The sequence below is a fragment of the Mobula birostris genome, chromosome 10 (genome assembly GCF_030028105.1).
Source record: "Mobula birostris isolate sMobBir1 chromosome 10, sMobBir1.hap1, whole genome shotgun sequence".
Taxonomy (NCBI): domain Eukaryota; kingdom Metazoa; phylum Chordata; class Chondrichthyes; order Myliobatiformes; family Myliobatidae; genus Mobula; species Mobula birostris.
Window position 1 is genome coordinate 22,442,132 of NC_092379.1, and position 13,849 is coordinate 22,455,980.

The 13,849-nt window shown below is 51.9% G+C and overlaps 1 protein-coding gene and 1 long non-coding RNA gene across 3 annotated transcripts in view; one reads left to right on the forward strand and one right to left on the reverse strand.

The window, feature by feature from the left end:
* Positions 1 to 13,849, reverse strand: part of LOC140203917 (uncharacterized) — a 156,420-nt gene that overhangs the window by 115,346 nt on the left and 27,225 nt on the right. The window lies entirely within an intron of this gene.
* Positions 1 to 13,849, forward strand: part of fen1 (flap structure-specific endonuclease 1) — a 33,618-nt gene that overhangs the window by 9,559 nt on the left and 10,210 nt on the right. The window contains exons 5-6 of the mRNA XM_072270046.1: positions 1,359 to 1,468; positions 2,373 to 2,509. Of these exons, the coding sequence (XP_072126147.1) occupies positions 1,359 to 1,468; positions 2,373 to 2,509 (247 nt within the window). The remainder of the gene's footprint in view (positions 1 to 1,358; positions 1,469 to 2,372; positions 2,510 to 13,849) is intronic.

Genomic DNA, 13,849 nt, shown 5'->3' on the forward strand with positions numbered 1-13,849 from the left:
TTCAGCCCATCGTCTGCTCCACCATTCAACAATGGCTGGCTTACTTTCCCTTTCAACCCATTCTCTTGCCTTCTCTCCGTAACTTTTGCTGTCCTTATTAATCAAGAACTTGGCAGCCTCTGCTTTAATATACCCAATGTCTAGACCTCCACAGCCGCCTGGCACCGAATTTCATAGAATCTCCACCCTCTGGCTAAGATCCCTCCTCCTCTCCCTTCTGTCCGGAGGCTGTGCTCACTGCTCCAAGACTTTCCCACTATTGGAAACATCCTCTCCAGCTCCACTCTATCTAGGCCTTTTAAGAAGGTTATCAAAAATTGCGGGGGGCGGAACATCTTGATCAGCTGGGGAAGTGGGCCAAGGGGCTGGCAAATAGCTTTCAATCCAGATGATTGTCAAGGTGTTGCATTTGGTGAAGCTAGATCATGGTAGGGCGTTCACAATGAATGGCAGAGCACTGGGAAATGTTGCAGAACAGAAGGACCTAGGAGTACAAGTACGTAAAAGAACGTGGTGTCACAGGTAGGCCAGGTGGAGAAGGTGGTGTTTGGCGTACTTGCATTAATTGGTGAGGGCACTGAGTATCAGAAGTTGGTTCATTATGTTGCAAATCCACAGGAAGTGTGGCGGCAGGGTGGGGAGGGGACCGTGCCTGCAGTACTGTGCACGGTTTTGGTTACCCTGTTCTAGGAAGAACGTCATTAAGCCAGAAACACTAAGAAGATGCTGTCAGGATTTGAGGGACTGCGTTGTGATGAGGGGTCGGGAGGGCTTGGACTTTAGTGAGGGAGATTGAGGGGTGACGTTACCAAAGAGACGTCCAACAACACTTAAGAGCCTGTTTCTCATATTGAGACAGCAGTGTTTCCACGTACGGTTTCTCCTGCATCGACAAGTGTGGCATCTCGGGTTAGCCCGGCTCGGAGATTTGGAAGGGGCCCAGGTGTAGGCTGCCAATATCTTCCCCGATCTCCATTGATACCCCTGCCCCCACAAACCCAGACACCCCCATCAGCAAGGAGAAAGGGTCATCTGTTTGATTGGGGGGGGGGGAGTGTGGTGGATTAAAACACAAGGAAGTGAGGACTGAAAGGATGTGCTGGGGAACAGAGGGGGTGGAAGGGGGTCCCACCTATACCCCCACAGAGGGGCTGGCTTCTGGTTGGAAGGGGCAACCTATGGTTGGGTCAGCAAAGGGCAAAGGTCAGGGTGAAAGGTGACATGGAGGGGAGAGGTGAGGGGTGTGTGCTAAGGTCACAGATGGGCTTTGGGCTCCCCAAGGTTAGAAGTCAAAGGGATCGGGGGTTGCTGAGCGTCAGCGGTCAAAGGTGAAACTGACCTGACTCTTCCAATGCCAGGCGACACTGAGAACATCGAGAGGTTCAACAAGAGACTGGTGAAGGTCACACAGCAGCACAACGACGAGTGCAAACGGCTGCTGCGGCTGATGGGCATCCCGTACATCGAGGTATTTGAAAGCGCAAGAGAGGGGTCCTGTACGTCGAGGGGACGGGCAGAGGCGGGGGGAGGGCCCCATATGTTGAGGTGACAGGGTGGGTGGAGGAATGCTGTGCATCAAGGTGACTGAAAGAGGGAGGTGTCCCGTACATCGAGGTGACAGGGCGGGGGTGGGGGGAATGCTGTTCCTCGATGTGACATGGGGGGGAAGAATCTGAGGGGGGGAGCAGAGGCAAGGGGAAGGTCCCACAGACAGTGAATTATTTCCAGCAGATACCATCTGAAGTCTGAGACTTGATTTTGCTTCCTCTCCAATTCTGGTTTTCTGTTTGCTTTTTCCATTGGCACTTGCTGTTAAAACGAATATTGGTCACTTCAGGCCAGGTGTTTGTTGACTCTGCATTATCCAAACCAGTTTTGGGGTTTCCCCTGCTGAAAGTTCAAGTTTCCAAAACACACAAGTCTGGATCGTCATAGTCTATGTTCAGAAATAAAACCTGTACGTTTCTCTGCTGCAGATATGGAGTCTGTTTAGGAGTCGAGTCCTGTAACTGCACAATGACAGGGGATGGACTCTGAAATATTACCACTGTGTGCCCAGTCTTTTGTCCCATGTGTCCATGAAGGATAAGCAATTGTACAAAGAAAGAGGAGGGAGGGTGGGATCATGTACATCGAGGTAACGTGGAGAGAGGAGAAAACAGTCCGTTTGTTAAGGTGACGTGAGGGAGAGAGGTCCTGTGAGGCTCCCTCATGGTCTGAAGTGTTCCAGCCATGGGTGCTCTGGTCTGAGGACCAGTTGGGAGGGGTGGGGTTGGTATTGCATTTATTTGATGCCTGAGCTGAGGTTTTTTTGGGCTGTGTGGGTCAGTAACAGTTTCTGTCACTGTGTGCCCCCCATCCCACTTTCCTAGGCACCCTGTGAAGCAGAGGCCAGTTGTGCTGCCCTGGTGAAGGCCGGCAAGGTTTATGCAGTTGCCACAGAGGACATGGACGCCCTGACCTTTGGCACCTCCATCCTCCTCCGGCACATGACGGCCAGTGAGGCCAAGTGAGTGATCCGAGAGTTGGGCATCAATAGACGCTATACTCTCCCTCTCCCCGCCCCACACCATCCCATCACACACTACCATAGTGAGACACAGTGAGGTGAACTCTACAGTGTCAGTCACACACTACCGGGGTCAGACAGAGTGAGGCTCCCTCTACACCGTCCTATCCCACACCTCCGAGGTCAGACAGAGTGAAGCTCCCTATACACCGTCCCATCCCACTCTACTGGGACAGACATAGTCAGGCTCTGCCTACACAGTCACATCACACACTACTGGAGTCAGGCACAGTGAGGCTTCCTCGACACCGTCCCATCACACATGATCGGGGACAGACAGTGTGGCTCCCAATATACCGTCCCATCAGACATTTCCAGAGATAGACACAATGAGACTCCCTCTATACGTTAACATCCCACACTACTGGGGTCAGACATAGTGAGGCTCCCTCTACTCCAGCCCACCCCACACTACCGGGGTCAGACATGGAGTGAGACTCCCTCTGCCCCAGCCCATCACACACTACCAGAGTCAGACACAGTGAGACTCCTTCAACACCATCCCATCACACAGGATCAGGGACAAACAGTGTGGCTCCCAATACACCATCCTATCAGACACTTCCGGACACAATAGGGTTCCCTCTATAGCTTAACATCACACACTACCAGAGTGAGACACAATGAGGCTCACTCTACGCCGTCCCATCACACATGACCGGAGTCAGATACCGTGAGGCTCCCTGTACACTGTCCTACCATAAACTACCAGGGTCAGACACCTTGAGTCTCTACACTGTCACATCACACACTTCCAGGGTCAGAGACAGTGAGGCTTCCTCTACATCATCCCATCACACTAATGGGATCAGACACAGTGAGGCTCCCTCTACACAGTCCTATCAAAGACTACACGCGTCAGGTACAGAGTGGCTCCCTCTACACGGACACATCACTCACTACCTTTTTTTTATACAAAATATCTTTATGACAAATTCAGTGTTATATATACAAACCGGTGACTAACACAGTTACCACAATACACATTAAACTAAAATGTTTCCACCTCTGTCAATGATGGCAATAACCCCCCACGGAGCCCAACGGTCCCGGAACGCCTCTATGGTCGGCATGGACAGCGCATGTTCCTTCTTAATATTTACTGTCAGGTACCAAGAACAGTGAAGCTCCCTCTGCAGCCTCCTGTCAGACAATTGAGGCTCCCTCTACACCGTCCCATCACACAATACCGTGGTCAGATACCTTGACACTTTCTCTACACTGTCCGATCACACATTTCTGGTGTCAGACACAGTAGGGCTCCCTCTACACCGTCCCATCATATACTACCGGGATCAGACGCAGTAAGGCTGCTTCTGTACCATCCTATCACACACTACTGGGGTCAGAAACAGTGAGGTTCCCTCTACACCATCCCATCACACACTTCCGGAGTCAGACACAGAGAGGCTCCCTCTGTACCGTCCCATCACACACTACTGGAGTCGGACACAGTGAGGTTCCTTCTACACCGTTCTATCATACTATGGGGGTTAGACACCTTGAGGTTCTCTCTACACAGATCCATCACACACTTCGTCAGTCAGGCACAGAGAGGCTCCCTCTACACTGTCACAGAGAGGCTCCCTCTACACTGTCCCATCACACAGTACTGTGGATAAACAGAGTGAGGCTCGCTCTACACGGACCCACCACAGTGAGGCTCCCTCTACATTGTTCCATCACACTCTTCCAGAGTCAGACTCTGTGAGGCTCCCTATACACCATCACATCAGCCACTACCAGGGCGAGACACAATGAGGCTCCTTCTACACCGTCCCATAACACACTCTACACACTCTAATCACACAGTACAGTTGACAGACAGATTCAGGCTCCCACTACACCGTCCCATCACACACGATCAAGGACAGACAATGTGGCTCCTATACACTGCCTCATCACAGACGTCCAGAGTCAGAGACATTGAGGCTGCTTGTACACCATCCCATCACAGATGTCCAGAGTCAGAGACATTGAGGCTCCTTGTACACCATCCCATCACAGACGTCCAGAGTCAGAGACATTGAGGCTCCTTGTACACCATCCCATCACAGGCTACCGGGGTTAGGCGCAGCCAGGCTCCCTATACACTATTCCGTCGCACACTTTTGGGTTCAAAGTCATGAGGCTCACTCTATACTTTTCCGTCACACACTATTGGAGTCAGACACAGAGGTTCCCTCTACACCATTCCATCATACACTACACGCATCAGAAACAGTGAGGCTCCCTCTACACGGTCCCATCACACACGACAGGCGTCGGGCACCATAAGGCTCTCTCTGCGCCATCCCATCAGACACAGTGAGGCTCCCTGTACACTGTCTCATCACGCACTACTGGTCTGAGACGCAGTGAGGCTCCACTACACTGTCCCATCACAAACTACCTGGGTCTGACACCTAGAGGCTCTCACTGCGCCATCCCACAACATAGTGCTGGGGTCAGACACTTTGAGGCTCTCTCAGCACTGTCCCATCACACACTTCAGGGTCAGAGACAGTGAGGCTCCATCAAAACCGTCCCATCACTCACTTCCTACGTCAGGCACAGGGAAGCACACTCCACATCGTCCCATCACATGCTACCAGAGTTATACACTGAGGCTCCCTCTGCTCAATAACAGCACACACGATCGTGGACAGACATTGTAGCTCCTATACACCGTCCCATCACTCATTTCCTACGTCAGGCACAGGGAGGCACTCTCCACATCGTCCCATCACATGCTACCAGGATTATACACTGAGGCTCCCTCTACTCTGTCCCATCACACAGGACAGACATTGTGGCTTCTATACACCGTCCCATCACACTCTTTGGCTCGGACACAGTGAGGCTCCCACTGCACCGTACCATCACACACTAACGGAGTCAGACACAGTGAGGGTCGCTCTATACCATCCCATCACACACAATCGGTGACAGACAATGTGGCTGCCTATGTACCGTCCCATTACACGCAATCAGGGACAGACAGTGTGACTCCCTTTACACCGTCCCGTCAGACACAGTGAGGATTCCTTTATACCATCCCATCACACACTACTGGGGTAAGACACACTGAGGCTCACTCTACACCGTCCCATCACTCAATTCTGAGGTCATAGACAGTGAGGCTCCTTCTACATTGTCACATCACACACTACCAGGGTCAGACACAGAGTGACTCCCTCGACGTGGTCTGATCACTCACTACCGGGTATGGGAATGGTGAGGCTTCCTCTACAGACTCCCATCAGACACTACCAGGGTCAGACACCTCGAGGCCGTCTCTACACTGCCCGATCACACACTTCCGGAGTCAGACACAGTGATGCTCCTTCTACACTGTCCCATCACACAGTTCCAGGATAAAACACAGTAAGGCTCCTTCGACACTGTCCCATCACACACGACCAGGGTCAGACACAGTGAGGCTCTCTCTACACCATCCCGTCACACACTACCAGAGTCAGATACAGTGAGCCTCCCTCTACACCATCGCATCAGTCACTCATGGAGTCAGGCACATTGAGGCTCCCTCCACATTGTACCTTCACGCACTTCCAGCGTCAGCCAGAGTGATACATCGTCCCTTTGCACGCTACTGGGGTCAGACATCCAAGGGTCACTCTACACCTATCCGTCACACACTTCCTTAATCAGGCAGAGTGACACTTCCTCTACACCATCCCATCACACACTACCATGGTCAGTCAGTGTGAGGCTGCCTCCACACTGTCCCATCATACCCTATCAGAGTCAGACATGGAGTGAGACTCCCTCCACACTGTCCTGTCACACACTACTAGGGTGAGACACAGTGAGACTCCCTCTACACTGTTGCATCGCACACTACTGGGGTTAAGCATAATAAGGCTCCCTCTGCACCATCCCATCTCTCACTTCTGGAGTCAGACACAGTGAGAATCCCTCTACACTGGCCCATCATATACTACCAGAGTCAAACAGAGTGAGGCTCCCTCTACACTGTCCTATCCCACACTAATGGGGTCAGACAGAGTGAAGCTTCCTGCACACTGTCCCATCAGAAACTATCTGTGCCAGACACCTAGAAGCCCTCACTGCAGCGTACAATCACACACTACTAGGGTCAGACACCTTGAGGCTTTCTCAACACCGTCCCATCACACACTTCAGTTCAGAGACAGTGAGGCTCCCTCTACACCATCCCATCACACACAATCGGGGACAGACAGTGTGGCTCCCTATACACTATCCCATCATACACTTCGGGTTCAGACCGAGTGAGACTGCCTCTACACAGTCCCATCACACACTTCTGGAGTCAGCTCCCTCTGCACCAGCACATCACAAACTACCGGGTTCCGACACCTTGAGGCCCTCTCTACGCCATCCCATCACACACATCCAGAGTCAGAGACAGTGAGGCTCACTCTACACCATCCCATCACAGATGGCTGGGATTGGACATAGTGAGGCTCCCTATACACCATCCCATCACACACTTTTGGGTTCAGAGACATGAGGCTCCCTCTAAACCATTCTGTCACACACTACCGGAGCCAGACACAGAGAGGTTCCCTCTACACTGTCCTATCATACGCTCACGCGTCAGCAACAGTGAATTTCCCTCTACACTGTCCCATCCCAAATTACCAGCGTCAGACTCGGTGAGGCTGCCTCTATACCATCCCATCGCAGACTTCCAGATTCGGAAATAGAGCGGGTCCCTCTACACTGTTCCTTCACACTTCTTGGGTCAGACACATTGAGGCTTCCTCTGCACCATCCCATGACATGACTGGGGTCAGACTCCCTCCACATTGTCACATCACACATAGCAGGGTCAGAAACAGTGTGGCTCTCTCTGTACCATCCCATCACAGACAACCAGGGTTAGACACAGTGATGCTCCCTATACACTGTCCCATCACTCACTTCTGGGTTCAGAGACATGAGGCTCACTCTATACTGTTCCGTCACACACTACTGGAGTCAGACATGGTGAGGCACCCTCTACACCGTTCCTTCATACACTACACACGTCAGGAACAGTGAGGTTCCCTGTACACGGTCCCATCACACACTACCAGGGTCAGGCACGGTGAGATTCCCTTTACAATCTTCCATCAGACACAGTGAGACTCCTTCTATACCGTCCCATTAAATACTTCCAGAGTCAGACACATTGAGGCTCCCTCTACACTGTCCCTTCACATGCTACTGGAGTCAGACACAGTGAGGCTCCCTCTACACCAGTGGTCCTCAACCACCGGGCCGCAAAGCATGTGCTACCGGGCCGCGAGGAAACGATATGAGTCAGCTGCACCTTTCCTCATTCCCTCTCACGCAACCCACCCGCCCCCCACCGTTGGCTGGTCCACAAGAATATTGTCAATATTAAACTGGTCCGCGGTGCAAAAACGTTTGGGGACACCTGCTCTACACTGTCCCATCCCAAACTACCATGGTCAGACTCGATGAGGCTGCTTGTACACCATCCCATAACTCACTGCTGGGGTGAGACACGGTGAGCCTCCCTCTACAACGTCCCATCAGACACTACCGGAATCACACAGAGTGAGGCCTCGTTGATACCATCGCATCACTCACTTCCGGAGTCAGGCACATTGAGGCCCCCTCCACTGTGTCACACACTTCCAGGGTCAGTCAGAGTGAAGCATCCAATACACCGTCCCTTCAGTTACTACTGGGATCAGATACATGAGGGTCACTCTACACCAGCGGTCCCCAACCACCAGGCCGCGAGGGAACGATACGAGCCAGCTGCACCTTTCCTCATTCCCTGTCACGCACTGTTGAACTTGAACATAGGGTTGCCAACTGTCCCATATTTGCTGGGACATCCCGTATATTGGGCTAAGTGGTTTGTGCCATATGGGACCACCATTGTCCCATATTCCTCCCGCTAAGGTAGAGCATTTCTATGAAACCGTTCGTGCTGAAATGGCATAAAGCGAAGAAGGAATTACCATTAATTTATATGGGAAAAATTTTTGAGCGTTTCCAGACCTAAAAAATAACCTACCAAATCATACCAAATAACACAAAACCTAAAATAACACTAACATATAGTAAAAGCAGGAATGATATGATAAATACACAGCCTGTGTAAAGTAGAAATAATGTATGTGCAGTATAGTTGGGAAGAAGGCAAAACCAATTTATGGGGAAAAAATCGGCACGTACGCACATGCGCACGCCACGCATGCGCACACAGGTGCCCGCGCAAGGCTTCATGGTCATGGTAGTCTTTCCTGGGGTAAACACAAGTGTCCCGGGATTTGACTGCTACTTTTGTCCCTTATTTGGGAGTGAGAAAGTTGGCAACCCTAACTGTAAAAGACATGTTGAGGTGAGTTTAACCCCACTTGAACACCGGGGGGCGGGGGTCGACCGGTCCACAAGAATACTGTCAGTATTAAACCAGTCCGCAGTGCAAAAAAGGTTGGGGACCCCTGCTCTATGCTGTCCCATCACAGACTAATGGGGTCAGACATAGTAGGGTTCCAGACTTACAGGGTCAGGCACATTGAGGCTCCCTCCACATTGTCACATCACATACTTCCGGAGTCAGAGAAAGTGAGGTTTCCAATACACCATCCCTTTGCATGCTACTGGGGTCAGGCACATGAGGGTTGTTGTACACCATTGCATCACAGATTACTGGGGTCAGACACATTGAGACACACTCTACACCATCTTATCACACACTTCCCGAATCAGACACAGTGAGCCTCCCTCCACACCATCCCATCACACACTACCAGGGTGAGACACAGTGAGGCTCACTCTACACTGTTGGTCACACACTACTGGGGTCAGACAGAGTGAGGCTCCCTTCACACCGTCCCATCCCACAATACCTGGGTCAGACGGAGTGAAGCTCCCTCCACACTGTCCCATCCCACACTACTGGGGTCAGGCTCCACCTACATGGTCACATCACACACAACCATGTCAGACACAGTTAGGCTTCCTCAACACTGTCCCATCACGCATGATCAGGGACAGACAAGGTGGCACCCAATACACCATCCCATCAGACATTTCCAGAGACAGACACAGTGAGGCTCCCTCTACACTTTAACATCCCACACTATTGGGGTCAGACAGAGTGAGGCTCCCTCTACACCATCCCGTCACACACTACCGGGTCAGACGTGGAGTGAGACTCCCTCTACACCAGCCCATCACGCACTACCGGATTCAGACACAGTGAGGCTCCCTCTACACTGTCCCATCACACACTACTGGTGTCAGACAGAGTGAGGCTCCCTCTACACCATCCCGTCACACACTACTGGGTCAGACATGGAGTGAGATTCCCTCTACACCAGCCCATCACGCACTACCGGATTCAGACACAGTGAGGATCCCTCTACACTGTCTCATCGCGCACTACTGGTGCCAGACACAGTGAGGCTCCACTGCACTGTCCTGTCACACACTTCAGGGTCAGAGACAGTGAGGCTCCATCAAAACCATCCCATCACTCACTTCCTACGTCAGGCACAGTGAGGCACTCTCCACATTGTGCCATCACACGCTACTGGGGTTAAACACTTAAATCCTCTACACCGACCTATCCCACAGTACCAGGGTCAGACACAGTGAGGCTCCCTCTACACCGTCCCATCAGTAACTACCTGAGTTAGACACCTAAAGGCTCTCTCAACACTGTCCCATCACACACTTCGGGGTCAGAGACAGTGAGGCTCCATCTACCCCGTCCCCTCACTTGTTTCCTCAGCCAGGCACTCTCCACATCGTCCCATCACATGCTACCAGGGTTATACACTGAGGCTCCGTCTACACCATCCCATCACTCAGTTCTAGAGTGAGGCACATTGAGGCTCCCTCCACATTGTACCATCACACACTTCTGGGTCAGATAAAGTGAGACCCTAATACATCATCCCTTCGCACATTCGCTATATACCGTCCCATCTCACTCTTCGGTTCGGACACAGTGGGAGTGCCTCTACGAAGTCCCATTACACACTTCTGGAGTCAGTTACTGTGAGCTCCCATCACACACTTCCGGGGTCAGACACAGTGAGGCTCCCGCTACACGATCCCATCGCACACGATCTGGGACAGACAGTGTGGCTCCCTATATACCGTCCCATCACACGCGATCAGGGACGGACAGTGTGACTCTCTATACACCCTCCCATCAGACACTTCCAGGGTCAGACACAGTGAGGATCCCCCTACTCCGTCCCATCACTCACTTCCGGGGTCATAGACAGTGAGGCTCCTTCTACATTGTCACATCACACACTACCAGAGTCAGACTCATTGAAGCTACCTCTACACCGTCCCTTCACACTACCGGAGTTAGATGCAGGCTCCCTCTGCACCCTCCCATCACACTACCGGGATCAGACACATTGAGGCTCCCTCTACGCTGTCCTATCAAACACTTTAGGAGTCAAACACAGTGGGGTTCCCTATACACTGTCTCATCACAGACTAATGGGCTCGGACACAGTGAGGCTCCTACACAGTCCCATCAAACACTACACGTGTCAGACACAGAGTGACTCCCTCTACATGGTCCCATCACTCATTACCGGGTTCAGGAACAGTGAGGCTTCCTCTACAGCCTCCCACCAGACACTAGTGGGGTCAGCCACATTGATGCTCCCTCTACACTGCCCCATCACACAGTACCGTGGTCAGACACAGTGAGCCTCCGTCTACACTGTCCCATCAGTCACTTACGGAGTTAGGCACATTGAGGCTTCCTCCACATCGTACCTTCATGTACTTCCAGTGTCAGACGGAGTGAGACTCTTAATACTTCCTCCTTTCGCACACTACTGGGGTCAGACACGTGAGGGTCACTCTACACCTTTCTGTCACACACTTCCTTAGTCAGGCAGAATGAGACTGAGACTCCCTCTACACCGTCCCATCACACACTACCGTGATCAAATAGCTTGAGACTCCCTCTACACTGTGGCATCGCACACTACTGGGATTAAACATAGTGAGGCTCCCTCTACACCGTCCCATCTCTCACTTCTGGAGTCAGATACAGTGAGAATCCCTCTACACCATCCCAGCAGAAACTACCTGTGCCAGACACCTAGAAGCTCTCACTGCACTGTCCAATCACAGACTACCGGGTTCAGACACCTTGAGGCTCCCTCTACCCCATCCCATCTCACATTTCTGTGTTCAGAGACATGAGGCTCACTCTATACCGTTCTGTCACACACTACTGGAGTCAGACACAGTGAGGCTCCAGCAACAGTGTCCCATCATACACTACACGCGTCAGAAACTGTAGGTTTCCCTCTACACAGTCCCATCACACACTACTAGGGTCAGGCTCCCTCTATACCATCCAATCCCAAACTACTGGCATCAGACTTGGTGAGGCACCCTCTACAACATCCCATCACAAACTTCAGGTTCAGAGACAGTGAGGCTCCCTCTACACCATCCCATCACTCACTTCCGGAGTCAGACACGGTGAGAATCCCTCTACACCATCTCATCTCACACAATCGGGGACAGACAATGGGGCTCCCTATACACCATCCCATCAGACACAGTGAGGCTCCCTCTACACTGTACCGTCACACAATTCGAGTTCAGACCAAGTGAGACTGCCTCTGCACAGTCCCATCACACACTTCTGGAGTCAGCTCCCTCTGCACCAGCACATCACAAACTACCGAGTTCCAACACCTTGAGGCCCTCTCTACGCCATCCCATCACACACACCCAGAGTCAGAGACAGTGAGGCTCACTCTACACCATCCCATCACAGACGGCTGGGATTGGACATAATGAGGCTCCCGATACACCATCCCATCGCACACTTTTGGGTTCAGAGACATGAGGCTCCCTCTAAATCATTCCGTCACACACTACCAGAGTCAGACACAGACAGGTTCCCTCTACACCGTCCCATCATACACTACATGCATCAGACTCATTGAGGCTGCCTCTACACCATCCCATCACAGACTACCGGGGTTAAACACAGTGAGGCTCCCTGTACACCGTCCCATCACAAACATCTGGGTTCAGAGAGATGAGACTCACTCTATATCGTTCCGTTACACGCTACTGGTCAGACACAGTGAGGCTCCTTCTACAGACTCCCATCAGACACATTGAGGCTCCCCCTACACAGTCCCATCACAGACTACCGGGGTTAGCCACAGTGAGGTTCCCTGTACACTGTCCCATCATAGACTTCCAGAGTCAGACACAATGAGGCTTCCTCTATACCGTTCCATCGCACAATTCGGGAGTCAGACACAGTAAAGCTGCCTCTACATTGTCCCATCACAGACTTGTAGATTCGGAAATAGAGTGGCTCCCTCTACACTGTTCCTTCACACTTCTTGGGTCAAGCACTTTAAGTCTCCTTCCACATCGTCACATCACACACTACCAGGGTCAGAAACAGTGTGGCTCTCTTTGTACCATCCCATCACAGATGACCAGGGTTAGACAGTGAAGCTCCCTATACACTCTCCCATCACTCACTTCTGGGTTCAGAGATATGAGGCTCACTCTGTACCGTTCAGTCACACACTACTGGAGTCAGACATGGTGAGGCACCCTCTACACCGTCCCATCATACACTACACACGTCAGAAACAGTGAGGTTCCCTCTACATAGTCCCTTCACACATACCAGGGTCAGGCACAGTGAGGTTCCCTTTACAATCTTCTATCAGACACAGTGAGACTCCTTGTATACCGTCCCATCAAATACTTCCAGAGTCAGACACACTGAGGCTCCCCCTACACTGTCCCTTCACATGATACTGGATCCTCTCCACACCATCCCATCACAAACTACCGGGTTAAACACAGTGAGGCTCCGTCTACACCATCCCATCCCAAACCACCACAGTCAGGCTCAGTAAGGCTCCCTCTACACTGTCCCATCACACACTTCGAGAATCAGACACAGTGGAGCTGCTTCTACACTGTCTGATCATAAACTACCGTGGTCAGACATTGAAGCTCCCTCTACGCTGTCACTTCACACTATCGAGGTCAGACACATTCAGGCTCCCTCTACGATGTCCGATCGAACACTTCTGAAGTCAGACACAGTGAGGCTCCCTCTATAGCATCCCATCATCACTTCCGGAGTCAGGCACAGTGAGGCCCCCTCTACACCGTCCCATCACACACTACCAGAGTCAGACACAGTGAGGCTCCCTCTACACCGTCCCATCGTAAACTTCTGCGGTCAGGCACAGTGAGGCTCCCTCTACGGCCTCCCATCACACACCAACGTGGTCATTC